Consider the following 25,000-nt stretch of genomic DNA (forward strand, 5'->3'; position numbering starts at 1 on the left):
TGTCCCGGCAGTACGGGACGGCCGGCTCCGGTGCGGGACGTGAGTCACCGGAGCTGCTGAGCGCCGGCACGTAGGCCCAGGGCAGCCCCAGGCGCTGTCCCTGAGGGCCATGGGCCGTGGCGAGGGGGGGTCCCCGTCGTCGCGAGGGGAAGGTGGAGCCCTGCCATGGAGCGGCCTCGTGACCAGCAGCCAGGCTGGAGCCGCGGCTTTGTGCGTCAAGGCACATTGTGTGTGTCCCCGTGGGCAGCACTTCCTCCGGTGGGGAGTCCGGCACGGCCAAAAATAACAGGAGTGGCGCGGGAGGGGGCCGGGCCGAGGCTGGCTCCCCCGGTAGGAACCCCTCGTCCCATTGCTGCCTCCCAGATCCGCTCCCCAGTTTCGTGGCACCGCGTCGCTGCCCCTTACCGCGCCAGTCCACGCGGTTGTAGCTGAACTCCAGGAGCTGGGGGTGCTCGGGCTCGGCCGGCCAGGAGGGGCCGAAGGACGACTTCGAGTAGGGGGGCGGAGGGGTCTCTGGGGGGACAGGGAAGCGGGTGAGGAGCTGGGACATGCGCCCCGGCCCCCCAAAGCCCCTTGCCCCCCCAAAAGCCCCCTCAACCCCCCCTCAGCCCACTCCAAGGACCAGACGCTGGAGGGGTGGGATGGGGGGGTGAGGACGGGGGTCTCGGGGAGCAGGGGGCACTCACCGGGCACAGCCAGGCGGCTGAAGTGGTGGGGGTTGCAGCAGAGCGCCGCCGCGTCCCCGCAGCCCCCGCCGCTCTGGCAGTAGGAGAGGTGCTTGAGCTCGTGGGGCTGGCGCAGGTCGGGCCAGCGGTAGAGGCGGCAGAGCAGGACCTGGGGGGGCAGCGCCTGCTTGGCCCCCCGCGGGTCCCCCCGCGGCACCCAGACGCAGCCGGACTCCCAGGCGCCCCGGCTCTCCACCGCCTGCACCAGCAGCTCCAGCTCCTCGTCCTTGAGCTTCTTGAAGAGGGCATGTGCCGCGGGCTTCAGGGCGCCGTGGCCGTCCTCAGGGCCGGGCGCCGCGCAGCGCTGCCGCCAGAGCCGCCTCACCAGCGCGGCACGACGCGAGCGGAACATGGGGCAGCAGCGATGAGCTGGGGGACAGGGACAGGCGTCACTCGCTGTGCTCGGCTCTGCCACACCGGGTCCCCCCCCCCACCCCGGGGGCGATGCTGTGACCCTGGGGGGGCTGCTCCATCCGTCACCCCGCTGGTCCCAGCGCATGCGGAGCTGCGGTGCCCTGCCCCGCCGGGCGCCCGCAGCCGCCATCCCCCTGCGTCGCTCTGTGCCAGGTCCCCAGGCTCACCTGGGGATGCGACCCCCACCCCCAAAAAAAAGCCCCGTGCAGGGCAACCTGCCTGTCCCAGGGCACGGATCCGCACTGGGCGAGGGGTCCCGGGGGAAGGGGTCTCACTCACGGTGGGCAGCGGAGCTGGGTGTGAGGAGCCGGGGCTGCGCATGGGGCTGTGCTCTCAGGGCGGCCAGGACCGCTCTGCCCACGGTGCACCGCAGCCAGGACTTTTTCCTGTGCCGGGACTCTCTCCTCCCCCGGACCTCCCCGTTTGGGAAATTCATTGATTCGTGGCGTCCAGGCCTTGGGCTGAGCTGCGGCCAGGGCCAGGACGTGGCGGCAGCAGGGCAGGCGCCAGACGCGTGGGCCACGGTGGGCAGGGATGCCCCGCTACCCGCAGGGCTGCCGGAGCCAAGCTGTCTCCCCAGGCTGTCGGGCACGGCCAGGGGGGTGGCAAGGAGCCCGGAGGGCACCGAGCACCGCGGCGACACATGGCTGCAAAGGAGGGGCCGTGCTGGCACAGCCCCGGGCATGTGGGCCATGCTGGGAAAAGGGGGAGCAGCGGGGCGCAGCACCACGGCACCGTCTGCAAGCCCCCATCCCTGCCCGCAGCAACAAGATGGGGCCGCAGGGATGAGCCGAGCCCCCCCAGGCAGGGGTCCCCACTGCCCCCCAAGAACCCCTGGCTGTCCCTGCGGCCAGGCCCCCCCGCGGGCACTCCGCGAGGGTGGGAGCCCGCGCCACAACAAAGCAGCTAATGTAAACGGGACCCTTATCCCGCGCGGGGCCGCGCTTCCTGCTCCCAACTTCCCGCCGAGATAAGGGAGGCCGTGCTGGCGCCAGGCGCTCCCGCCGCGGCCGGGGCGAGCGGAGTTTCCCCTGCAGCGGGACAGGGCTGCAGGCAGCCCCTGCACCGGGGCCAGCCCGGCACTGCACCGGCCCGGCCAGCTCAGGGGCACGGTGGGCTCAGGGGACCGCAGGCAGCCCCCAGGGCCGCGGTGCCCTGCGCATCCCGCGACCTTCGCCGCAGCTCCTGCCGGGCCCTCGGGGTACGTTTTGCTCCGGCGGCTTCCCGCTGGCTCTTGGCAGCGCTGGTGCCGGCCGGGCGTGCAGGACCAGGGCAGGAAACAGCCTGGAGCAGGGACAAGCGGAGGCACTCTCTAAACAAGCGGCTGAGTCACAGCAGATAACCCGGCAGAGGGGGCAGCAGGGCCACGGCCCCCGGCACCGGTCCCCTGCCACCAAGGGGGCTGGGGACCCTCCGGTGGGGGCGGTGGGTCCAGGCAGGGATGTCGCACGGGTCCTAGCTGGGCGCAGAGGGTGGAAGTTTTGGGGGTACAAGTGGGGGGACCCCTTCCCAAGCACACGCAGCCAGTCACACACCGCTCAGGTTTATTGGGGTCTGGGTGGCGAGGGGGCCACGGGCTGGACCAGGTCCTGGTGCTGGGGGTCCATCAGCTGCGGGCAGGGCAGGGCAGGGCAGAGCCATCACGGAGCCACAAAAAGTCCTGGGGAGGGGAGAGAGGCAAAGAGGGGTGAGGAGCCCCGGGGGGCACCATGGCTGGGACCCCCCACCCCATCACCCCCACCAGCACCAAAGCTGGGGCCCCGCGCGCTATCACCACCCCCAGAGCATCACAGCCGGGCACCCAAACCCTTCCCCACCCCCGGGGACCACCAGGGCCACGTCCCCCCACCCCATCACCCCCCTCAAGCACCGCGGCCGAGCCCCCGCACCCGACCCGGAGCAGGGCTCCCCCGGTCCAACGGGCAGAGCCGGGCACTCACCGGGGCGCGGGGGTCCCATGCCCTAGTCCAGCAGCTCCCGGATGCACCAGCTGCACAGCAGGAGGTAGGCGCACTCCCGCAGCACCCGCAGCAGCCAGGAGCCGAGGCGCAGCCCCAGGGAATCGCCGTAGGGTGCCGGCAGTGCCGCCGCCCGCACCGCTCGCCTCGGGGCGCCCGGCAGCCGTGCCGCCGCGGTGCGCAGGAGAGGCATGGCCGCGGGATCCGCAGCGAATGGTGGGTGACAGCGGGGAGGCAGCTGCATGGCCACGAGGGCCCCCGGGGCAAGCGCTGGAACCTGCTCCATTCTCTGCGCTTCAAAAGCCGCCGCGGTGACGTGCACGGGGAGGGGGCACTGCCCGGGGACCCTTTTGTTCGGGCAGAGCCGGCCTCAGTCCGCTTCTCGCTCCCGCTGGAGCCCCGCAGGGCCTGGAGGGACCAGCAGAGCCAAGGCCACATGAGACGTGGAGCACAGGCTGAGCACAGCAGGTTTATTCAGTGCTGGCACTCAGCAGGTTTATTCAGCGCTGTCCCCGGCGGGGCCAGGGACACCTGCCGGAGACCCCGCAGGCGGCGGTCTCGGCGCAGTGCCCCCGAGCACAGCCCACGGGCTCTCACTGCCGGGACGTGCGCTCGTCCTCCTCGTTTTCCAGCTCGTAAGCGGGCCGGTAGCTCTCGCGGCCCCGGGCGTCAGTGTAGCGCAGCGCTGGGTTCTTCGTCGTGTTGGCCATGCTCCCCAGGGACGTGTAGCTGCGAAGGGCCGATGCGGCTGCGAGCGGCCCCAGGAGCACCGCCCGACGCTCTGTCCTCCTCCGGCGGGGCATCGCCATGCCAAGCAGGGAGGGCAGCTCCCAGCACTCACCCTTTGTCGTAGAGGATGCAGTAGGGGACGAAGAGCTTGCGCAGGAACTCCCAGATGTCCCTGTATGTCCAGTCCTGCGAGCAGAATGGCGCAGGGATCGCTGCAGGCTGGTGCGGGCTGCCCCCTCATCCCCAGGGAAGCCAGCTCACCCCGGCCCGGAGCACACAGGGGGGCAGCCGGCCCCCGTGGGAATCCACAGCCCCCTGCCCGCAGCCCCAGAGTGCGCCCGTCCCTCCTGGCACGTCCCCAAACGTGACAAAAGCCACCGATGTGCAGGAACGTGCCCTGCCCTACCAGGCTGCAGTGAAAGGGGCCCACAGCCGGGCAGCAGGGCGGGAGATGCCAAGGGGAGAGGGGAAACTGGGGAGAAAAGCCCCCAGGGATGAGGACGGGTTAATGCTGCTCCCTCCCCATCGCTTCAACCGGCCCTGCCCCTGTACCCCGCGCAGGCAGAGGCAGCTGAGGCCACGCACCAGCAAGGGGTTCACCCGCATGTACTGGGGCCAGTCGGGGTCCGTCATGCACATGGGCGTCAGGGTGCGCGAGTAGGGGTCCGTCCGCCGCGTGCCCATCAGGACAGCCTCCAGCTGCGGCTGCTGCTCTTTCAGGGCCACCAGGGCCTCCCGGATGGAGCCCTCCACGGTGCACAGCTGGATCTTGTACCTGGCGGGCAGGACGGGCAGCTGCCAGCCGGGCTGCAGGAGGCACCGCTCGTCCCCTGCCCGGGGACCGGCCCCTCTCCGTCCCGCACCTCTGGACGGTCGCCTGGATGAACTGCTCCAGTTCAGGGAAGGGGGACACGGTGCGGATGTAGAGCACCTGCAGCTTCTCCTGCCTCTCCGGGTACCGCCTGGGGAGAGACCTGTCACTGATGGGCCCCGGCGGATGGAGACTCGAGGCAGGGCAGCCGCGCAGTCCCCACAAGGTGGGCCCCAGCGATCCGCTCACTGCCCCAGAGGAGGGCAGAGGAGAGCCCCGGAGCCCCGGCCGAGGGCTGGGGGACCCCTGTGACCCTGCCCCAGGCTGTGCCGGGGCAGCCCCGCAGCTGGGTACCTCTCCAGGGCAGCATGGACAAGGTGCAGCAGGGCCGTGCAGTCCTTGCCCCCGTTGAAGCCGACGCAGAGCTGGGCCAGGCTGTAGCGGTCCAAAGCCTCCTCGATGGTCCGCAGTGCTGCTGCCACCTTCTGTCCCAGGGCTGAGCCTGCTGGGAGGGGACACTCGGTGTCTGCAGGCACTGCTGCCTGCCCAGGGCCACGCCGCCTCGGCTCAGCCCCAGGGCCCAGCTCCCTGCTGGGGGCTCATTTCGTCCCCAGACACAGCACCCTGGGGCTGGGAGACTAACGGTGCCGATCCCCTGGCCCAGGAAGGGGACGGGACGGGACGGCCCCGCACAGCCCACAGCCAGTTCTGCTCCCGGGCCGCCCTTCCCGCTGCCCCGGCCCCTCGGGGCCTGCCCGGGCTACGGGGGCCGTGCGGGAGCAGCACGAGGGCCCATACACGAGGTACCTGACTCCGCCAGGCCATACACCTCGGTGGCCGCCGGCAACACGGGATCCGCCACCAGCGGCACCACTACGCCCGGCGGCAGCTTCTCCAGCAGGAAGCGGTGCGCTTCCTCCAGGTGCTGCTCCGACTCCGAGTCCAGCGTCAGCTTCACGCGGTAGTAGTTGCTGGCCCAGTCCGGGTAGGAGCCCAGGCTCACGCGGCCCCGGAAGGCGGCGTCGGCCTGGTCCAGCGCGGGCGCGATGAGCACCTCGTCGGCCGCCACGTAGACGGCCCGTGAGTGGAAGCGGGTCTGCTCGCTGCGGAACAGGTGGCTCAGGCCGTCCAGGGCGCGCTCCATCAGCGCGGGGATGCCGGGGAAGATGTAGACGTTGCGCACGCTGACCAGCGGGTACTTGAGGGCACCGCCAGTGCGCCGGTCGGTGCCGTAGTGGAGGCGCGAGGACTCGGGGACGCGCGCCAGCTTCATGGCCGGGCGCCGCGCAGCCGTCTCGCCGAAGACGTCGTGCACCAGCGCCGCCAGCTCCGGGTGCGGAACCACGCGCTCGCCGAACGCCTTGGCCACGGCCTCGAAGGTGACATCGTCGTGCGTGGGGCCGACGCCGCCCGAGGTGAGCACGAAGGTGAAGCGGGCGGCGAAGGCGGCCACCTCGCCCGCAATGGCCTCCACCTCGTCGGGCACCACCGAGACGCGGGCCACGCGCACGCCCAGGGTGCGCAGCCGCCGGCACATGAAGAAGGAGTTCGTGTCCTGCGTGTGGCCCTGCGGGGGCGCGCCTGTTACACCGGGAATGTGCCCGGTACACCGAGAACATATCCATTACACCGGGAGTGTGCCCGGTACACTGGGTACATGCCCGGTACACCAGGAACATGACCCTTACACCGGGAGCATGCTCGTTACACTGGGAACATGCCCGGTACACTGGGAGCATGCCCGGTACACCGGGAACACGCCTGGTACACTGGGAGCATGCCCAGTACACCGAGAGCATTCCCAGTACACCGAGAGCACGCCCATTACACCGGGAACGTGCCCGGTACACCGAGAACATGACACTTACACCAGGAGCGTGCCCGGTACACCGGGAGCGGCCCCCCCCCCCCCGGGTTCCCGTTCCCCCCCCGGTGCCCGGTCCCGCCCCGGCTCCCGGCCGCACCTTGAGGATCTCGTCCCCGATGACGATGATCCCGGCGGTGGCGGCGGGGCGCGTCCCGGCCATGGCTCGGCAGACCGCGTCCCGCCGGGCCCGCAGCAGGGCCCCCAGCCGCGCACCCCCCGCCGCCGCCGCCCGCATGGGCCCGGCCCCGCTGCACCGGGAAAGGCCGCGCCGCCGCCCCGCGCTGATTGGCCGGCGGGGGTGTACGTCAAGGGGCGCTGCGAGCTCCGATTGGACGAGGGGAGACGGAACCATGGCTGCGGGGCGGGGGGGGCCGTTCCCCCCCACCCTCCCCGGGGACTTGGGCCCGCCCGGCCCGGCGGCGCGTGCCCCTCCCCCGCCTTCCCCGGTCACCGGGGCCCCCCCCCGCCCCCTCCTCCCTCCCCTTGCCCCCAACCGGGCCCCAGGAGCCCTCACCCCTCCCCCCCAGCCCCCCAGGGAAGGGCAATGCCCCACCGGGAAGCCCCCCCCGGGGCACCGGGGACCCAACGGCAGTCCCCCGGTGGGACACTCCCAGTACCGGGACCCCCCCATTCCCCCCCCGGTACACCGGCAGCACACAGCAGCTCCCGAACGTCCTTTTATTGAAGCTTTGGAGAGCCCCAGCCCCGCGGCACGGGGCCGAGCCGCCGCGGGTGCCCCGACGGCACCGTGGGTCACGGGCACCCAGCGGCTCGGCCCCGGCCGGGCAGGGCGAGACCCCGCGGGGGAGGGGGGGGGGGAGGACACGGGGCCGCCAGGCGGGCACGTGGGGGGGGCTCCTGGGGATCGGGGGTGCGGGAGAGGAGCAGGAAGGTGCTTGGGTGGCCCGGCCGGCGGCGGCGCCGCTCACTTCTCCGGCTTCTTGGGCAGCGGCCGTCGGAAGAGGAGGATGTGCGGCTCTGCGGGGACAGCGGTGAGCGGAGCGGCCGGCCCAGGGCGCGCAGCCCCGGGGCGGCCCCCGCGGGCCTTACCTGGCTCGTGGATCATGTAGTGCACCCAGCCCTGGCTCTGCTGCACGCCCAGGTTGCGCCACTCCGACTCGGACATGAGGTGGGTCTTGGGCACCAGCTTGGCGATGTCCTTGGGCAGCATCACGTGCCTGCGGCGCCCGCGGCGGGGGGGGGGGGCTCACACCGGGACGGCGGGGGGCACGGCCGTCCCCGGGGCTTCCCCCGGCCCCCTCCCGTCCCTCTGGGGCTCCTCTGCCGCCCTCGGGGCTCCCCTGCCGCTCGGAACCTCCCCTCCCTCGTCCCCCCCCACCCCCGGGGCCCCCTCTCCGGTATCCCCCCCCCCCCGCCCCCGGGGCTCCGCTCCGGTCCCCCCCTCCACCTTTCCCGGTGCTCCCCCCCACCCCCGGGGCTCCTCCACCTTCCCCGGGGCTCCCCCGCCGCCCCGTGCCCCCCCCCTTGTCCCTCCCCTACCTCCGGGGCTCCCCCCCCTCCCCCTCCCCCTCCCCCCCCTCCGGGGCCCCTCCGCCGCCCCCGGGGCTCCCCCCCAGCCCCCCCCTCCCCACCGCCCCGTCCCGTCCCGGTGCTCCCCCGCCGCCCCCCTTCCGCCCCGCCCCTCCCAGTCTCCCCCCCTCCCCCCTCCCGGGCCCCCTCTCCCCCAGGGGGAGGCGTTACCGGGAGCCGTTACCTGCCCCGCCCCCTCCCCTCCCCACCCCCGGTTACCGGCCCGCCGCCGCCCCCCGACTCACCGGTACTCGAACTCCTCGTCGTCGTACTTGTCCGAGTAGTAGATCTGCTTGTGCGCCATGCCGCCCGCCCGCCCGCGGTCCGCCCCCTTCCCGGCAGCCCCCGCCGCGCCCCTCTCCTCTCCTCAGCGCCCCGCCGGGCCGTTGGCTTCTCCCCCTCCCCCACCCCCACCCCGGGGGCCGCTTTCAAACGCCGCCGCCCCGCGCTCCCATTGGGCAGCGCCGCCGGGGCGGGCCGCTCGGCGCGGCAGCCGATTGGCTGCGACGCGGGACGCCCCGCCCCCCCTCCCCCCCTCCCGCGCGGCTCCGGGGCCCGCCCCGCCATCGGCCCGCCCGCGGGCCCCGGGGCAGAGAGCGCGCGCGCGCGGGCGCGTCACGTGACGGGGGCGCGGCGAGGCCGTGCCGGAGGGGCGGGGGCCGGAAGTGAGTGGCGGGGCGGCGGGGGGCGGGGCGGGAGGGGCGCTCGGTGCGGGCGCCGCGGCTGCCGGGAGCGGAGGAGGCCGGCGCGAGACCCGCGCGAGACCCATGGTGCCCCGGTGAGCGCAGCCCGCGGGACCGGGCCGTGGAGGGCCCCCGGTGGCCGCGCAGGCCGCGGGCGGGCTCCCGGGGCGGGCAGGCCCCGGGGGCACCGGGCGGGGCCTTGCGGCTGGGGGGGGGCCCCGCCCCCTGCTGCCCGCCAGCCGCCCGCCGGCCGCCCGCCGGCCGCCACCGGGCTGTGCCCCGCGGGGGAGTGCGGCCGGTCCCGGTGCCGCTCTCCCCGGTTCTGCCCCACCCGCGCCGGTTCCGCCTCGGCGGGCCGCGGGGAGCGAGCAGCGGGCTCGGGCTGCCCCTCCCCGGTGCCGCTGCACGCCCGGCGGGGACCGTCCGGTGTCACCGCGGCGGGGGGGGGCTGGGGACGGCCCCGCCGGTCGCCTCCGCGCCCCTCCCGCCTGTCCCGGGCAACCCGGGGCTCCCGGTGCTGTGGGCAGGTCGAGGGCCGCGTGTCACCGGCACGGGCAGCGCTGCCGGGACCCGCGGGGGGCTCGCTCCGGGCCCCAAACGGGCAACACCGGGCCCCGAGGCCACCCCGTGTCCTACCGCCGTGCCCCAAGCCCGGTTCGGTCCCGGGGCTCCGGGGGGGATGTGGGGGACGGGTCCGGTGCAGGCCCGGTGGACGCTTGCCCCCGAAGGCCTTCGTGACCCCGCGCCTTCCTGTTTTGGGTTAAAACCGCTCGGTTCTGGGTGCGGAAGGTAACCCAGTAAACCCCGGAGGCCCCCGTGGCTCGCGAGGCGCCGCCGTTCCCCCGGGGCTGGGACGGGGGCGGCCGCGGCCGTGCCCCCTCGCAACTTTATGGGGGGCGTGTGGGCACGGCGGGGCACCGGGGTGGCCTCCCCGGGTGGCCCGGTGCTCCTGGTGCCGGTTTTAGGGCCGCTGCTCGCCGCCGCTGTCTGAGCCCCGTTCCTTCCCTCCGGGGCCCTCCCGTCGCCATCGTTACCCCCGCGGCACGAAGGGGCCTCGGGAGGCGGTGCCGTTACCGGCGGCCCCGGGGGGGGGGAGGCTGCGCCCTGCCCGGGTGCCGTGCCCGCTGGGCGGCCCCGCTTATCGCGCTGCCTTGGCCGGCCCCAGATAAGGGCGCAATGGCTTCGAGGAAGTAAATCCGGGAAGCGCTGCCCTGCTCCGCCCTGGCCGGGGGCTCTCGGTGCCGCTCCCGCTCCCCCCCCCAACCCCGTTCCCCGGCTCCCTGCACTGCCCGTGGCCCCCTTTCCTCTGCTCCTTCCAAACACCGGCTCCCGTTCCGCTCGCTCCCGGGGCCGCAGCCCTAGAGGGGGACGTGGGCAGGAGCGGGGCGCTGCTCTGCGCTGGGGGGACTCTGCTCGCTCCCCCTCCTTGCGGCCCTCTCGGTGCTTTTTTGGGGACCTGGCAGCTTCAGGGCCTTAGGGATCAGCTCCGGCGCTCGTCTCACGGCACAGAGTCACCGAGAACGGGGCGCCTTCCGTTTGGGGAGCTGCCCCGTGCGGCTCCCAGCTCCTTTTACTGGTGGGCAAGGTCTGAACGGAGCTGGGTCCGTGCCCAGCTCGGCCTCGTGCCCACCCCCCCCCCCGGGGCATCCCGGTGGTGTCCCGGGACGGGGCCGTCAGGAAGGAGGACGCCTCGCAGGTCCCTGCCCCACGCCTCGGCAGCGTCGCAGCCCTGTCCGCCTGCGGCCAGCGAGGAGCCGGACTCGCTGAACCCCGCGGGTCCCTTCCAGCTCGGGACGCGGCGATTCCAAGGAGCAGGGGCTGCCTCTCGGCGGCGGGGCCACCTCACGCGGCCCGGGGCCGGGCCGGCTAACTCCCTGTTTGTCCCCGAACCGCAGGTGGGACGGCCAGACGAGAGGGGCTCTGCCTTTCCGTTCCCTGCCCTCCGCCGCCGATGGAGTACGTGGTAAGGCCGGCCGGCGCTCGGGGCTTCGGTGGAGGGCTAGGTGGCTTCGGTGGCGGGCCCTGCCTCCTCTCCCTCCCCGCCGGGCCCCCGCCGGCCTTCCCCCGTCCCCAGGAGGCCGCGGGGACGGCGGAGAGGAGGGCCGCGTCGCCGCCGCGTGACGTTGGAGCGATATCTGGGGGGGAAAACGCAGCCGTAGGCTGGCGGTCAGCCTTTTCTCTTTGCTCTCGCCCCGTGCTGCAGGAGGACGGGGGACGGGGAGGGCTCCACCGCCGCTGCTTTCGGACCGAGGGGGTCTCCGGCCCGCCCTGCGCCGCTGAGGTGCGTACGTGCGGCGGCGGGCGGCCCGTGTCTGCGCGCGCGGCTGCGTGCGCCTCGCCGCGATTCCTTGCCAAACCCCGCGCGTGTTCCAGCGCTCTGACTCAGCTCCCGGTTTGCGTTTCCTGGGAGGATGTCGGGCGCTGGCCCAGCGGCGGGGCCCCGAGCGGAGCCGCGCCGCTCGGCGCCCGGGGAAAATACGGGCTCGGGCTTTGCTCGGGGCGGTGGGCTCGCTCCCAGTTTGGAGGCTGCGACCCCTCTCTGCTTCTCGTCCTGCTGCGCACCGTGCGCGAGGTCCCCAGGCACACGGCAGTACGCAGGGTCTGGCCGAGCCGGCGCGTCCCCTCGCTTCCCGAGCACGAGGAGCGGCTCGGCCGGGACGTGTCCCCGCCAGCTCCTCGCGGGCGGCGGTTCTGGCGGCTCCCCGCGTCCTCCGCTGCAGGGGCAGGAGCTGTTCGTGGGGCTGCGCACGTCTCCGTCTGCCTTCGGCGCTCTGCAGCCCCTTGGGGGGGGGTCTGTGCCTCCTTGGGCCGGCGGGGCCGTTGCAGACGAGCTGTTTGTCTGCGAGGGCTGGCAGCAGCGATGTGTCTCATGGCCAGCCGGTGCCAGTTGGGATCACGTGCGCTATCTGGCCTCGGCCTCGATGCCGGAGGTCCTGATAAAATCAGCAACGATTCCGTTTTCTAAAAGCAGAGCTCCGTCTGAGCGGCGGGCTGCGGCCGCTCCCAGCCCTGCCGCCTGCCTGGCCTCTTGGGGTCCCCTCCCCAGCCGGCTCCAGGAGACCCCAGCCCCTCTGCGCTTCCCTCGGGGCTTAACGCAGGGGCTGCCGTGCCGGGTGGGACGCCCAGCCCCGCGTCCCCGAGCCGCCCGGCTCCTCGCAGGCCCCCCGAGCCCCTTCAACGCCGCCCAGCCCCGCTCCCCCCAGCGGGACTGGCGGGTCCCTGCTTCCTGGCTCCCCGGCCCCGGGCTTCCTGCCTTTCTTTGGAGCGGCCACGCTGCCGGCCATGGGAAGGTCACGGCGCTGAGCGGCTGCGGGGCCCCAGGCGGGGACGAGGCGCGCCGCGGGACGGCTGGGCACGGGCTCCCGCGGGACCGGCGGCGGCCGAGGTGGGGGGCTCGGAGCGGGGAGCGGGCTGCGGGGCGTGCCGGCGTCGGGGCGCCCTGCGCGGGAGGGTATTTCCAGCTCCGGCCTGGCCTCCGTTTCCCCGGCTGCGTGGCGGCACGCCAGGGTTCGGGAAGCGGGGCGGGAGGCCGCCGGTGCCGTGCTGGGTCCGAGCGGGGAGAGCCCTTCCCTTGGGCTGGATTCGGCCGAATTTGTCTCAGCGTTGGGTTTTGCAGAGCAAGTGGCGCCTGGGAAGGTCCCGGCCCGCGTGGTGGCGGGGAGCCTGCACCCGGCGGCGGGTCGGAGGGGCCCGAAAGCCCCTGCTGCGTCCCCGAGGGGTGGAAAGGGCAGCTGTGGCCCCGTGGGGAGGGCGAGGCCGCGGAGATGAGCGTGGACGCGTGTGGCGTGGTTGGGTTGCTCCCAGCTCCTCCTGTCCCCGTTCGCCAGCTGGTCTGCATCAGGTGGGGGTGAAGGGGGAGCGGGGCAGGCCCAGCGGCCCCCACCAGAAAATGGGGGCTTCGCCCGGCCTCCCTGCCGTGGAAAGGGGGTGAGCTTTGCCCCGGTGCCGCCAGCGCGCTCTTCCTTTTCCCCAGCTCCCGCTAGCTCCGCCTGTGACCTTGATTTTTCTGCTCCAGATACTCGCTGGGTCCCCACCCCTCTCCGGGAGCCCCTCCTGCGCTGCCACCCCAGCCCGCTCGCAGCCCCGGCGCGGGCAGAGCCCGCTCCGCTCCCCGTGAGTCAGCACGGCTCTGCCGCTTACCGGCAGCTTACCGGCAGCCCCGTTTTCCTCCGGGAGGAGCAGCCGCTCGGCGCCGGCCGCGATGCGGGGAGCAGCGGCCATCGGCAGCTCCCGCCGGCCCCGCGCTGCAGCCGGGGGCTCGCGCTGAGCCCGGCCTCTCCCTGGGGGCTCGGCACCCACCCCCGGGCAGCCCACCTGTATCCTGCTCCCGGCCATCCTCCTCTTCCTCCGGGCAAGGTCTGCGCCCGGAGCCGTGCCGCCGAAGGACTGGATGTCCCCGCGGCCCCAGCGAGCACCGGAGGCGTCCTGGCATCGCGGCCCCCCCGTCCTCGGGCGGCGCTCCCCCCTGCAAAGCCCGGGGAGCCAACGGCAGCTGCCTGCCGCCGGCACGTGGGTTGCATAGCGCTGGCCACCACAGAAGGACCTTGTTCGCTCCTGGCCGGGGCTTGGAGCAGGGCTGGGCTGGGCTTGGATGCGCTCTGTGGCTGCCTTGTCTCAGGGCTTTAAATATTCATGCTTTTGATTTCCTCTTAGCTGCTGGCGACTGCTTGGGGGGGAGCGCAGGGGCAGAGCGAGCCGGCGGGGGCGGAGGGGCAGCGGTTTGGGACCCGTCTGCGGGGCAGGGGGGGCCGGATCGGGCCTCGACCGAAGACAATGGGACTCGTGGGCAGCCCGGTTCGGGAGCAGCGCGGGGCTGCGGGGCTTGAGGACCTCCAGGCTGGGGGCCGAGCGCGCTGAGCCCCCGCTCCAGCTGTTCGGCGCGGCGCCCGGCCCCGGGGCGTAGCCGCAGCCCCGTTTCCTCCCCGCTGCTCCGGGAGCAGGGGTCGCTCTCCATCTGGCCGGATCCGTGCGTCCTCGCTGACGCCGATTGCCATCGATCGGCTGCGACGGCGTGGAGCTGGGCAGCCCCCGCGGCGCGTCGGGGCCGGCTCTCCCCGCGAGCCATGCCGGGCTGGCGAGGGCTCGGCCGAGGCTTGCGCTTGGGGGCGGCTTCGCGGCGGCTGTAGGGGCTCGGACAGCCGATGGCGCCTCTGTGAGCCGTGCCGCGCGGGGTGGGCGCCTGCCAGCCCTTCTCGCCTCTCTCCGGAATGGATCTCCTGCAGAAGAGCAAATACAGCCACCTGCGGAATGAGTCCGTCTCCTCCCTGGAGGAGGCGGGGGGTGGCGGGGGGGCCCCGGCCTCCCCCGTGGAGTCCCTTGCGGGCACGCGGTCTCTGCCTGGCTCCCTGTCGTCCTCCTCCCTCAGCCCCATGCTGCCTCTCGGGGAGCTCTCATCCGAGTCGGAGGACAGCCCCACCACCCTCTGCTCCTTCTTCCCCAAAATGGCCAACCTGAAGCTCTCGAACCCCGCCAACCTGCTCAGCCTGCGGGGCTCCTCGGCTGGCAGCCTCAAGGAGCCCGGGAGCCCAGGGGAGCCCGGCCCGGCCGGGACGCTCGCACCGGCACCGGGAGGAGCCGGCGGCCCCGATTCAGCGGGACCTGTCGCTGTCTGTTCCCAGGATATGAACAAGCTGAGCTGCGGGAAGAAGACGCGGGTGGAAGGCGGCCAGCTGGGCGGCGATGAATGGACCCGCCACGGCAGCTTTGTCAATAAGCCCACGCGCGGCTGGCTGCACCCGGACGACAAGGTCATGGGCCCGGGGGTCTCCTACCACGTCAGGGTGAGTGCCGGGGCCGGGCTGCGGGGCGCGAAGGGGCACGGCGGGCTTTTGGGGAGCTCCCGGCGCGCTGCTCGCGGGTGGGAGGTGGGCGGTGGGTGTCCTGCGGGGGTCACCCCCGCGTGGCGGGTGGCGCGGGGACCTGTCCCCGTCCCCTCCCTGCTCGTGGGCTGCGTGGGGGGCGAAGCTCGGGGCTTTCTGGGCTGACCCCGCTCTCCCCTGCCAGTACATGGGCTGCGTGGAAGTCCTCCAGTCCATGAGGGCTTTGGATTTCAACACCAGGACCCAGGTCACCAGGTGAGCCCTGCGTCCGCGCGGGGGGCTCTGCTGGGCTGGGGGGGGCTCTGCTGGGCTGGGGGGGGCTTGGGGCTGCCCCAGGGTGGGTCCGTAGGTGGTGGCCAGGCTATCTGCAGTCGGGGAGGCAGCTGCCCGGCGGATCGATGCGCCTGTCAATGGGGTTGGCCAGGCAGGAAGCGCTCCTGCGACCCCATCAAATATTAACCGAGCTCTTCCCCTGCCCTAGCCTTGTCCGGGAGCCAGTCGGCGCTGCCCGAGGGCTTCCCTTTTTGTGTTCCTCGCTTAACCCCGTCCCTCCTGCGCTGATTCCCTCGTCCTCCACCCTGCGGACGTGGCGGTGAGCGCAGAGCCGCCCCGCCGCCGCCTCGTCCCTGTGCTGGGGTGGGTGGGGGGACAAAGGGGGGGGCCCCCGGGCCCAGACTGACATCCCGCTGCGCTCCCCGCAGGGAGGCGATCGGCCTGGTGTGCGAGGCTGTGCCCGGTGCCAAGGGAGCTGTGCGGAGGAGGAAGGTGAGGCTGGGCCGGGAGAGCTGCCGGCGGGCTCAGGCTGCCCGTGGCCAAGGGCTGGACCTCAGCCCAGCCGCCGGTGCTGGGCCAGGCACCCAGGGCTCTCGTCGCCCCCGTGGGGAGGGCGAGCTGGCCGCCCCTGCTGGGGGATGAGGCTCCGGGCCCAGGAGCCCCGTTCCTAACGCTGCCGTCTGCCCCCAGCCCTGCGGCCGCTCCCTGAACTCCATCCTGGGGAAGAGCAACCTGAAGTTCGCCGGCATGCCCATCACCCTGACCATCTCCACCAGCAGCCTCAACCTCATGGCCTCCGACTGCAAGCAGGTGAGAGCAGGAAGGGGCCAGGGGCCGGGCGGCTGGCTTCAAACGAGCAGCGGTCATTGTGTCCCCTCCGGGCCCTGCTGGGGGGGGGATGTCCCCAGCCTCCACAGGGACCTCTGGGTGGGTGTAGGGCCTTGCTGAGCGCCCACCTCCTCCTGGTCCGAAGGGCCTGGCTCACCCCTTGCTGGGGGCAAAGAGATCTGAGCGATACTCTGCAGGATCTCCAGCCAGCCTGGAGCCAGGCTTCTGGCCTTGACCTGGCTTTTGGTAGCTCCGGGGGTGTCTCGGCCCTCCTCTGGTGGCCTGTGGCTCATAACCAGGGCCCCCCGAGCTCGCGAGCCCCAGCCCCAGGGGGAACGTGGCTGGCAGGAGGTGCCAGCTGAGGCTGGGCACTGAGGAGCCGCAGCCAACGACCCCTGTGCCTTGCAGATCATTGCCAACCATCACATGCAGTCCATCTCCTTCGCTTCTGGTGGAGACCCGGTGAGTACGGCGGCTCCCCATCCGTGCTGGGTCCTGACCCCTGGCACGGGACAGGGCTCTGCTGCCCTGTCCCTAAAGTCTCGGGGCACCGTGGTCCCCGGCAGCCCTGTCTCACCAGCTCCGTCTCTCCCACAGGACACCGCTGAGTACGTCGCCTACGTTGCCAAAGATCCCGTCAACCAGAGAGGTGAGACCGCTGCCGGGTACCCCAGAGGCCAGAGCCCCATTTCGTGGGTGTTTGGGTGCAGCTCGGTGGGGCAGGGGGGGACTGGGACCCCCGCAGGGAAGCTCTGGGGTGCACAGGGTGGGTTCGAGGGGTGGAGGACTTAACGCTGAGGTTCCACGCCCCCACCCTGCTGTTCCCTTCCCAGCCTGCCATATCCTGGAGTGCCCTGAGGGCTTGGCGCAGGACGTGATCAGCACCATCGGGCAGGCCTTCGAGCTGCGCTTCAAGCAGTACCTGAAGAACCCCCCGAAGCTGGTGACGCCCCACGACAGGTAGGAAGGGAGGTGTCACATCTCTCGGTGGCGGCGCAGGGATGCTTCCCTGGCTGCTGTCGGCTGCTGAGCTGCGCCGTGCCCCCCCCAGGATGGCGGGGTTCGACGGCTCTGCCTGGGATGAGGAGGAGGAGGAACCAGCCCCAGACCACCAGTACTACAACGACTTCCCCGGCAAGGAGCCTCCCATCGGGGGGGTCGTGGACATGCGGCTGCGGGAGGGGGCTGCGCAGACCCCCAACCACCTGGGGGCCACGCTGGTAAGGCTTGGGGCACGTCTCCGCGGGGTGCTCGGGGGGAGATTCCGCATTACGAGGGAGACGGAGGGACCCCGGTGGAGCTGTGGGCTGCTCGCTCGGGGTTATTCCAGCACAGAGTCCGTGGCGTGCGTCTCCAGCACCTCTCGCAGCCCGGGGTAGGGACTGGGGGCATGTCGGGACCCCCTGGGCTCGCTCACCATGTGCCTCTCTCTGCAGCCCATCGGCCAGACGTCTGGTGGGGAGTACGACCCCCGGAAGCAGCACGCTCCTGCCCAGGGTAATGCGGGGGACGTGGCTGTCCCTGTCCTGCTCTCCTGCGCCCCGAACCGCCCCAGTATCAAGCGCTGGTGCTGGGGCCAAGGCAGGCTGGAGCCCCGCTGACTGTTTGTGCTCTTTGCAGCAGGGAGAGAGAAATACCCGGCTGCAGCAGGCGCGGCCGGCCGCACGGACCTGTTTGATGACCCGTCCTACGTGAACGTGCAGAACGTGGACAAGGCGCGCCAGGCGTCAGCTGCCGGCGCCCCCGCGACAGCCAACGGCAGCGCCCAGCGGGACCTTTTCGACATGAGTGAGTGGGATCGGAATTGTAGGGGCTGGAAGGGACCTCGAGAGATCATCGGGTCCAACCCCCCAAATGGGATGGCAGCCGCGGTCGTGCCCGGGCTGTGGGGTCTGCTCTGGGTGCGAGGCGAGCGACGGCCCCGCTCCTTTCCCTGCAGAGCCCTTTGAGGATGCCCTGCGCGTCCCCCCTGCCGTGCCGGTGAGCCTGCCGCCGGCCCAGGTGGTGGCCTCCATGGAGGAGCAGCTGCGCCGGGAGCCCTGGTACCACGGGAAGATGAACCGCAAGGAGGCCGAGAAGCTGCTGAAAGTGAACGGAGACTTCCTGGTGCGGGAGAGCACCACCACCCCGGGCCAGTACGTGCTGACCGGTTTGCAGGGCGGGCAGCCCAAGCACCTGCTGCTCGTTGATCCCGAAGGAGTGGTGAGTCCCTGCAACCCCAAAGCCCCGGGGGTCCTGCACCCCCTGCGAGTTACGGGAGCCCCCAGGGCGTTGGGCTTCCCCGCTGCCCCTCGGGGGGGCACCTCGGGGCTGGATTTGGGGGACGGAGCGGGCAGAGCAATGCGGGGGGGGCTCGTGGCTTTGTCCTCCTGGGGGCAGCTGCGGTTTTCTGAGCGCCCCTTCCCGCTCCCCGCAGGTGCGGACAAAAGACCACCGCTTCGAGAGCGTCAGCCACCTCATCAGCTACCACATGGACAATCACCTGCCCATCATCTCGGCTGGCAGCGAGATGTGCCTGCAGCAGCCTGTGGAAAGGAGACTGTGAGCGCCCGGGGGCCCTGGTGCGCGGCCCCCCCCCCCGGCCCCGCTCCCTGCCCCAGGGGGGAGTGCTTGGACTCGCAGCCGGGTGCCCTGCCCGGGACTGGGCTCGGACTGCCTGGGGATGGGGATGGCCCCGGCCCCGTCCGCCACGTGGAGCTGGCGGCTGCGGGGGCAGCGTGGTGGGAGCTGCCTGCAGGGCGGGGGGCTGTCGTTGCCAAAGCCCCTGCCTCCCCCCAGCTCCAGCCTTTGCACAGCAGCTCAGCTCGAACCAAAGCCTGGCCCCGGGCGGTGTCGCCGCAGCGTGGTGCGACCGCCGGCCGCCCTCGTGCTCACCCACGGGGGGCACGGGCCCTCGGCCCCTCGTCCCGCCAGCCCCAGGGGGGGGTCCGGCCGGGGGCCTCCCCAGGGCTGGGCCCTGCGCTCCCCAAGCACAAGGCCGGGCGGCCGCGCACCGAATGTACCCGATCACTTTATGTGTTAACTGTGCCTTGACCCCGCAGGTCCCACACACTTATGCAATGCAGCCAGGCGGGGGGGCGACGGCCCCGAGCCCCCTCCGGGCCCTGCCGAGCCCCTTCCCGGGCACCCTCCCCGGGGGCTGGGGGGGGGGTGGGGGTGACCGGGCCCTGCCGCATGCACCTCGTTCCCCGAAGCCAAAGCGCAGCCCTGCCCCGGCCCCGCTATAACCAAAGGAACCGGCGGGCGGTATTAAAGTTGGTATTTCTCTAGGCCGTGGTGCTGTGCTGGGGCTGGGGGGGCTGAGCAGCGGGGCTGGGAGGGCGAGCAGCAGGGACGGGGGGGCAAAGAGTGGGGCTTGGGGGGGTGAGCACCAGGCCTGGGGGGCTAAGCACCGGGGCTGGGGGGGCGAGTACCGGGGCTGGGGGGGCAAACAGCGGGGCTGGGGGGGTGAGCACCAGGGCCAGGGGGGCAAACAGCGGGGCTGGGGGGTGAGCATCAGGGCTTGGGGGGGCGAGTAACGGGCCAGGGGGGCGAGCACTGGAGCTGGGGGCAAGCAGGGGGGCTCGGGGGGGCGAGCAGCGGCCGGGCCCCTTCACCCGCCCCCCCCCCGTGCCCGTCACGTGGTTCTTCCCGCCGCCCCCTAGCGCCCCGCACATGGTTCCTCCCTTCCCCCCCCCCACTCATGGACCGTCCCACGCCTCCCCCCCCCCGTTGCCCCGCACATGGTTTGTCCCGCCCCGCCAGGCGCCCCTCGCCCCGCCCCCGCGCCCCGATTGGCCCCGCGCGCGCGCCCGCGGCTTCCGCTTCCGGCCGTGCGGCGGAGCGCGGCGGGGCCATGGCGGCGCCGGGCCGGCTGTGAGGCGATGGCGGCGCCGCACGGCGAGAAGCTGGAGGGAGGCGTCCCGGCACCGCCGCCCCCGCCGGGGGGGGGCCCGCACCCCGCGGGCAGCGCCGCCGCCGGCGGGCCCGGCAGGAAGCAGGGGAAGGCAGGTGAGAGAGCGGGGCGGGACCGGGGCCGCCGGTTAACCGGGGCCGGGCGGTAACCGGGGCTGACGGCGCCGCCTCTCCCCGCAGGGCTGCAGATGAAGAGCCCCGAGAAGAAGCGGCGGAAATCCAACACGCAGGTAGGGCCGGGACCGGGACCGTGCCCCCCCCCCCCCCAGCACGCCCCGGTGCCGTTACCGGAGCCGGGCCGTGACCCGCCGCCCTCCCCCCGCAGGGCCCGGCCTACTCGCACCTGTCGGAGTTCGCCCCGCCGCCCACGCCCATGGTGGATCACCTGGTGGCCTCCAACCCCTTCGAGGACGACTTCGGCCCCCCCAAGGTGGGCGCGGCGGCGGCGGCGGCGGCCCCGTTCCTGGGCAGCCCCGTGCCCTTCGGCAGCTTCCGCGTGCAGGGGGGGATGGCGCCGCAGGTGCCCCCCGGTTACGGCGGGGGGCCGCAGCCCCTGCGGAGGCAGCCGCCGCCGCCCTTCGCCCCCGGCCAGATGGGCCCGGCCTTCGGCATGCCCCCCCAGAACCCCGGCTACGTGCAGCCCGGGGCCATGAGCTTCCCCGGGCAGCCCTTCGGGCAGCCCCTCGGACAGAACTTCAGCCCCCCCACGGGGCAGCTCATGCAGGGGCCCGTCGGGGGCTTCGGGCCCATGATCTCGCCCACCATGGGGCAGCCCCCCCGGGGGGACATGGGCCCCGGGCCGGCCCTCAACCCCCCCGGCGGGCCGGCCATGGCTCAGCGCTTCAGCCAGCCCGGCAACCTCTTCGGACAGTCCCCCATGCAGCGCCCCGGGCAGAACATGCCCCCCCTGCCCCCCAACGCCAGCCCTTTCCCCGGGGCGGACCCCGGCTTCCCCGCCGGCGGCGAGGAGGGGGGTAAGAACCTGAACCCCCCTCCCAGCACCTTCCCCCAGGAGCAGCACTCGGGCTCCCCGGCTGCCGTTAACGGGGCGCAGCCCAGCTTCGCCCCCCCAAGCGCCGGCCGCGGCGGCGGCACCCCCGAGACCAACAGCCTCCCGCCCCCCGGCAAGGCGGCCGGCGGCTCGGGGCACCAGCCGCCCCCGGGGTTGGTGTACCCGTGCGGGGCCTGCCGCAACGAGGTGAACGACGACCAGGACGCCATCCTGTGTGAGGCCTCCTGCCAGAAGTGGTTCCACCGCGAGTGCACGGGCATGACGGAGAACGCCTACGGGCTGCTCACCACCGAGGCCTCGGCCGTCTGGGCCTGCGACTTCTGCCTGAAGACGAAGGAGATCCAGTCGGTGTATGTCCGCGAGGGCATGGGACAGCTGGTGGCCGCCAACGACGGCTGAGCCGCCCCCCCCCCCCCCCGCAGCCCCCTCCCCCCCTGCCTTGTACAGCTCCCCGCGCAGTTTTAGGACCAAACCCCCCCCTTTTTGTAGCCGTTGGACTCGTGAGCGCGGGACTGCACCGGGCGGCCCCCGCCGGGATGCACGGGGGGGCTCTGGCTGTGCCGGTGTGCGCCCTCGGGGGGAGGCTCCCTCGGGGGGGGGGGGGGGGGGGGCTCCATCGTGCTGGTGCTCGGGGGCTGAAGCTTCCCTGGCCCCCCCCTCCCCCGGTGGGCTCTGCCTGCTGGCATGGGTGCCCCGGGGGGAAACGTGCCCCCCCGCTCCGTGCGGTCCCGGTGCCCCCCCCCCCAGCTTTGTGCTCGCGGAGATCCTGGCGCCCTCCCCCCCCCCCGCCCCCCCCCCCCCCCGCCCTTTCCGTTTTAGCGGAGCGTTAATGGAAACTTTTGTATCGTCGCTATAAAACTCTGAAACCGCCGTCTCCGTGTCTGCTCTGCTCCGGTTCCTCCCCCCCCGCCGCCCCGGTTCCCCCCCCCCGGTGCCCGCCCCGCCGCCATTGGCTGCGCGCGTCACGTGCGCGCCCGTCCCGGGGGCGGCGACCGGCACCGGCGGAAAGTTACGGCCGGGACCGGGCCGAGCTGCGCCCCGAGCGGCTCCAGGTACCGCCTGCCCCGCGTCCTGCCGGCCGCGCGGCATCGCCCCGAGCTGCCCCCGGTCCTCCCCCGGTCCCTTCCCGGTCCCTCCCTGGTCCTCCCCCGGTCCCTCCCCGGTCCCATCCCCCGGTCCCATCCCCCGGGGAGCGGAGCGCGCGCGTCCCGGGCCACGATCGGCGCCGCGGGCACGGGAGGTTTGAGCGGGCATCGCCCCCGGGGCACGGCCCCGCTCCGTGTCCGGCCCCGTTTCCCCCCTCCCCCCCCGGTTCCGGGGAGCCCCGGGGCGCGGCGCCGGTGGAAGTCGGGGTGCGGGGGGGGGTTGGGGGGGGGTTGCCCTAAATAGGGCGGCGGGTGCCGCCGCTCGGTGCCTGCCGGGCCCCGGGCTCGCCGCGTCCCCGTCCACCTGCCGGGCGGCGTCACCGCGGCTAAAAATACCCCGCGGGGCCGACTGGCGGCGGCCCGGGGGGGCCGGCACCGGAGGGGGGGGTGGGGGGGGACGGAGGGGGAGCGGGGGGGGGTGTCGGTAGCGCTCCCCGGGCCGCGTCCAGCCCCGTCCCCTCCGGGAGCCTCCCGCCCCGCGGGGGCTTCCCACGTCTCGGTCCCGCTGTCCCCGGGCCGGTGCCAGCCCGGGGGGGGGCCTGGGGAGGGTCGCGGGGGGGGGGTTCGGGGGGGGGGGGGGCGGTGCCTCCGCAGCTGTGCCGGGAATGTGCAGAATCCTCGGGCACCGCCGCCGTGACCGCTGCGCCCCGTCCCTGGTCCCGCCGTGCTCCCGGCACCGGGCGAGGCGAGGGCTCGGCTCCCCCCTCCCCCAACACACCGGAGGAAGCCCCCTCCCCCACACCACCCCCCCCCCCCCCCCCGAATCCTGGTGCCACCGGGGGTGCCCGGCTGTGGCATCCCACCCGGTGCGGGGACTGCGGTGCAGCACCGGGCCGCCCTTTGCTCCCGCTCCTAAACTCGCTTTGCCAGGCAAATCAGGAGCGGGGACGGGGGTGAGGTCTGCCCGTCTGCCCGTCCGTCCGTCTGCCCGTCCATCCATCTGCCCATCTGTCCGCCTGCCCGTCCGTCCGCCTGCCCGTCCGTCCGTCTCCTCGCAGGGGGGTCAGCGCCGTCCGCAGGCGGGAGCATGGCGGAGAAATCGGACTCGCGGGACTCGGACAGCAGCTGGGTGCTGGCGGGCACCGAGGTGAGGGGCCGGGGATGCCCGGGGGGGGGATGAGGGGAGGCCGTGGGTGCCAGCTGCTGCCCCTCGTCCCAGGGACTGCCCGTGGACACGGTGGGCCCGGAGCAGGACGCGGCCTCCCGCGAGGCCGAGGATGAAGAGGCGGAGGAGGAGGAGAGCGCCCAGGACGCGGCCACGGGTACAAAAACGGGACAGCTGTGGCGGTCCCCGGTGCTGTGACGCGGGGAGCCTGCTCACCGCCGGCCTCTGCCTCTCCCCAGCTGGTGACGGTGGCAGCGGAGCCTTCCCGGGCCAAACGCCGTGCCCTGAGGTTGGGGTAAGCACTGGGGGGGGGGAGGGGGGGGGGCAGGGGGAGCGGTGGGGCTGGGGTCCTGCTGCGCGCGGATGCGCGAGACCCCAGCGCCCGCGTCCCCAGGACTCGGAGGAGCGGCCGGAGCCCGGTGCCGAGGCGGTGCCCACCGCGGCCGGCCCCACGGAGCCCGGCGCAACGCAGAGCTGGGAGCACGAGGAGCCCGACGCGGCGGCGGAGCGGGGCCCCAGCCCGGACACCCCCAGAGCAGGTCAGACCGGGAGCACGCCGGGTCCGCGCCGGCGCCGCCGGGGTGCGGGCGCTCCCTGGAGGTCCCCGTCCCCCCCCAGGGCCACGAGCGGAGGAGGGGAGCTGCACCAGCAGCGACGACGACGCCGACGGACTGCGGAAGCGGCAGGTCCCCGAGCCCCATGCCAGGCCCCCCCCTCTGGGGCCTGCCCCGCGCCGGGGGACACAGGACGGCGGCGACGAGGACGGGCTCAGCACCAGCAAGTACCTGCTGGGCGCGCTGGCACTGGCGGCCGTGGCGCTGCTGCTCATCTCCGGTGAGTTGCGGGTCCGGGGGCGGGATGGGGAGCCCGGTGTCCCCCTCATCGTCCCTTCCTCTCCCCAGGGGGCTTCTACGACCCGACAGACGGTGAGTGCGGAGGGGCTTGGCCCGTCGTGCCCAGCGGGGCAGCCTGGACGTGCCCGGACGTCCCCGTGCGGTTCCTCCCCAGGCCCCGTGGACGCCGTGGTGAGCCGCGACCTGGCCGACACGGAGCAGGAGGCGCCGGTGCCTGCGGACGGGAGCGTAAGGAGAGGGGCGCGGAGCGGGGCTCGGCGCCTTCCCTCCGAGCTGGCAGAGGGGAAGCCGCTCCCTCAGCACCTCCAGGGGCCACATCCTTCCTCTCCCCCAGGATTTGGTGCGGCAGCCCCCGCCGCCGGCTGCCGCGGACCCCCAGAGCGTGCAGTCCGTCAGCCTCCTCCTGGACAAGCTGGCCAAGGAGAACCAGGACATCCGGCTCATGCAGGCTGAGCTGCAGGTGGGTGCGCAGCACGTGCCCCGGGGAAGCTGCCCCCCAGCACCGCCCCGCGCCCTCACGGCCCCCCCCCCCGGCTCCCTTCCCCACCACCCCAGGCCCACAAGGAAGAGCTGCAGGCCCTGCTGCAGAAGAGCGAGGGGGCGGCGGCGGCGGCCGGGGCGCAGCAGCAGAGCCTGGCTGCAGAGAACGAGCAGCTCCGTGCGGCGCTGCAGCGGGAAACCGAGGCGCTCCGAGCCGCCCGGGCCGAGCTGCGGCGCCTGCAGGCTGCGGGGGTCCCGGGCAGCCCCCAGCCCCACGAAGCCGAGCCCGGGGAGCCGGCAGCGGAGCAGCCCCACGGCCCGGGGGCCGCAGCCCGCAGGGAGGACGCGGCAAGGCGGGAGGGGGCCGGGCACCGCGGCTTGCTGGCGTGGGTGCGGCAGGAGCTGGCAGCCGCCCTGGAGCGAGCGCGGGGCTCGGGGGGGCTCGAGCGGCTCCCGGAGCAGCTGAGCGCCCTGGAGGAGCGCCTGGGCCGCGAGCTGGAGGCGGAGGGGGCCCGGCCCTTCCCCGGGCCCTGGAAGAAGCCGTTCAAAGCAGACAAGAAGGAGAGCCGGCGGCGCAAGCGGCACGACGCCGGAGAGGGTCCCCACGAGCGGGGGGGCTGGGAGAGGAAGGAGCAGGGCAAACCCCACGGGCACGGGAAGGAGCCCCGGCCCCCGCGGGAGCACAAGGCGGGCAAAGCCAGGGGGAAGTCGTCCCACGGCCCCCCCCAGCACGGCCCCGGCGAGCTGCCCCCGCTGAGCCATTACCGGGCGCCCCAGGGCTGCGCCGGGGTGGCCGACTGCGCCCGCAAGGAGGGCCGGGAGGTGCTGGGCGCCGCGCTGGAGCCCGTGCAGAAGATGCAGTTCCTGCGGCTG

General features: G+C 73.7%; 6 protein-coding genes across 11 annotated transcripts; 3 read left to right on the top strand and 3 right to left on the bottom strand.

Moving 5' to 3' along the window:
- Positions 1-405: 405 nt before the first annotated feature.
- Positions 406-1,504, bottom strand: LOC118258453 (mothers against decapentaplegic homolog 6-like; the record flags this gene model as incomplete). Its single annotated transcript, XM_050716693.1, has 3 exons — positions 1,419-1,504; positions 687-1,094; positions 406-513 (listed from the first exon to the last, which is right to left on the bottom strand). Coding segments are annotated over exons 2-3 (499 nt in total), but the record flags the coding sequence as incomplete, so codon positions are not given.
- A 2,042-nt stretch (positions 1,505-3,546) lies between these two features.
- Positions 3,547-6,757, bottom strand: FLAD1 (flavin adenine dinucleotide synthetase 1). Of its 3 annotated transcripts, none has more exons than XM_035567264.2 (7): positions 6,602-6,757; positions 5,445-6,204; positions 4,992-5,139; positions 4,690-4,788; positions 4,412-4,601; positions 3,939-4,012; positions 3,547-3,826 (listed from the first exon to the last, which is right to left on the bottom strand). In XM_035567264.2, exons 1-7 carry the CDS (start codon positions 6,737-6,739, stop codon positions 3,691-3,693), a joined length of 1,545 nt encoding a protein of 514 aa, XP_035423157.2. In that variant the 5' UTR covers positions 6,740-6,757; the 3' UTR covers positions 3,547-3,690. The 3 variants fall into 3 exon arrangements, with proteins under 3 accessions (XP_035423157.2, XP_035423154.1, XP_035423155.2); XM_035567261.2 differs by having other exon boundaries at positions 4,992-5,142; XM_035567262.2 differs by having other exon boundaries at positions 4,412-4,788.
- A 411-nt stretch (positions 6,758-7,168) lies between these two features.
- CKS1B (CDC28 protein kinase regulatory subunit 1B) lies at positions 7,169-8,434 on the bottom strand. Its single transcript, XM_035567276.2, has 3 exons — positions 8,280-8,434; positions 7,555-7,682; positions 7,169-7,482 (listed from the first exon to the last, which is right to left on the bottom strand). Exons 1-3 carry the CDS (start codon positions 8,336-8,338, stop codon positions 7,430-7,432), a joined length of 240 nt encoding a protein of 79 aa, XP_035423169.1. The 5' UTR covers positions 8,339-8,434; the 3' UTR covers positions 7,169-7,429.
- A 291-nt stretch (positions 8,435-8,725) lies between these two features.
- Positions 8,726-18,906, top strand: SHC1 (SHC adaptor protein 1). 4 transcript variants are annotated; one of them, XM_035567258.2, is made up of 15 exons: positions 8,744-8,812; positions 10,613-10,680; positions 10,921-10,998; positions 14,336-14,497; positions 14,721-14,791; positions 15,238-15,301; positions 15,500-15,619; positions 16,046-16,099; positions 16,235-16,286; positions 16,471-16,597; positions 16,689-16,857; positions 17,074-17,134; positions 17,258-17,425; positions 17,577-17,839; positions 18,054-18,906. In XM_035567258.2, exons 2-15 carry the CDS (start codon positions 10,669-10,671, stop codon positions 18,180-18,182), a joined length of 1,530 nt encoding a protein of 509 aa, XP_035423151.1. In that variant the 5' UTR covers positions 8,744-8,812; positions 10,613-10,668; the 3' UTR covers positions 18,183-18,906. The 4 variants fall into 4 exon arrangements, with proteins under 4 accessions (XP_035423152.1, XP_035423151.1, XP_035423153.1 ...); XM_035567259.2 differs by lacking the exons at positions 10,613-10,680; positions 10,921-10,998 and having other exon boundaries at positions 8,726-8,812; XM_035567260.2 differs by lacking the exons at positions 8,744-8,812; positions 10,613-10,680; positions 10,921-10,998 and adding an exon at positions 12,956-13,226.
- Positions 18,907-19,472: 566 nt separating this feature from the next.
- Positions 19,473-20,942, top strand: PYGO2 (pygopus family PHD finger 2). Its single transcript, XM_035567266.2, has 4 exons — positions 19,473-19,492; positions 19,587-19,627; positions 19,712-19,761; positions 19,857-20,942. Exons 1-4 carry the CDS (start codon positions 19,473-19,475, stop codon positions 20,940-20,942), a joined length of 1,197 nt encoding a protein of 398 aa, XP_035423159.2.
- Positions 20,943-21,525: 583 nt separating this feature from the next.
- LOC118258447 (pre-B-cell leukemia transcription factor-interacting protein 1) lies at positions 21,526-24,997 on the top strand (the record flags this gene model as incomplete). The annotated part of the gene is made up of 10 exons (XM_050716694.1): positions 21,526-21,595; positions 22,559-22,775; positions 22,848-22,950; positions 23,033-23,088; positions 23,188-23,332; positions 23,412-23,627; positions 23,696-23,719; positions 23,802-23,875; positions 23,982-24,107; positions 24,203-24,997. Coding segments are annotated over exons 2-10 (1,599 nt in total), but the record flags the coding sequence as incomplete, so codon positions are not given.
- Between the last annotated feature and the right edge of the window lie 3 nt (positions 24,998-25,000).

The sequence above is a fragment of the Cygnus atratus genome, unplaced genomic scaffold (assembly GCF_013377495.2).
Source record: "Cygnus atratus isolate AKBS03 ecotype Queensland, Australia unplaced genomic scaffold, CAtr_DNAZoo_HiC_assembly HiC_scaffold_192, whole genome shotgun sequence".
Taxonomy (NCBI): Eukaryota; Metazoa; Chordata; class Aves; order Anseriformes; family Anatidae; genus Cygnus; species Cygnus atratus.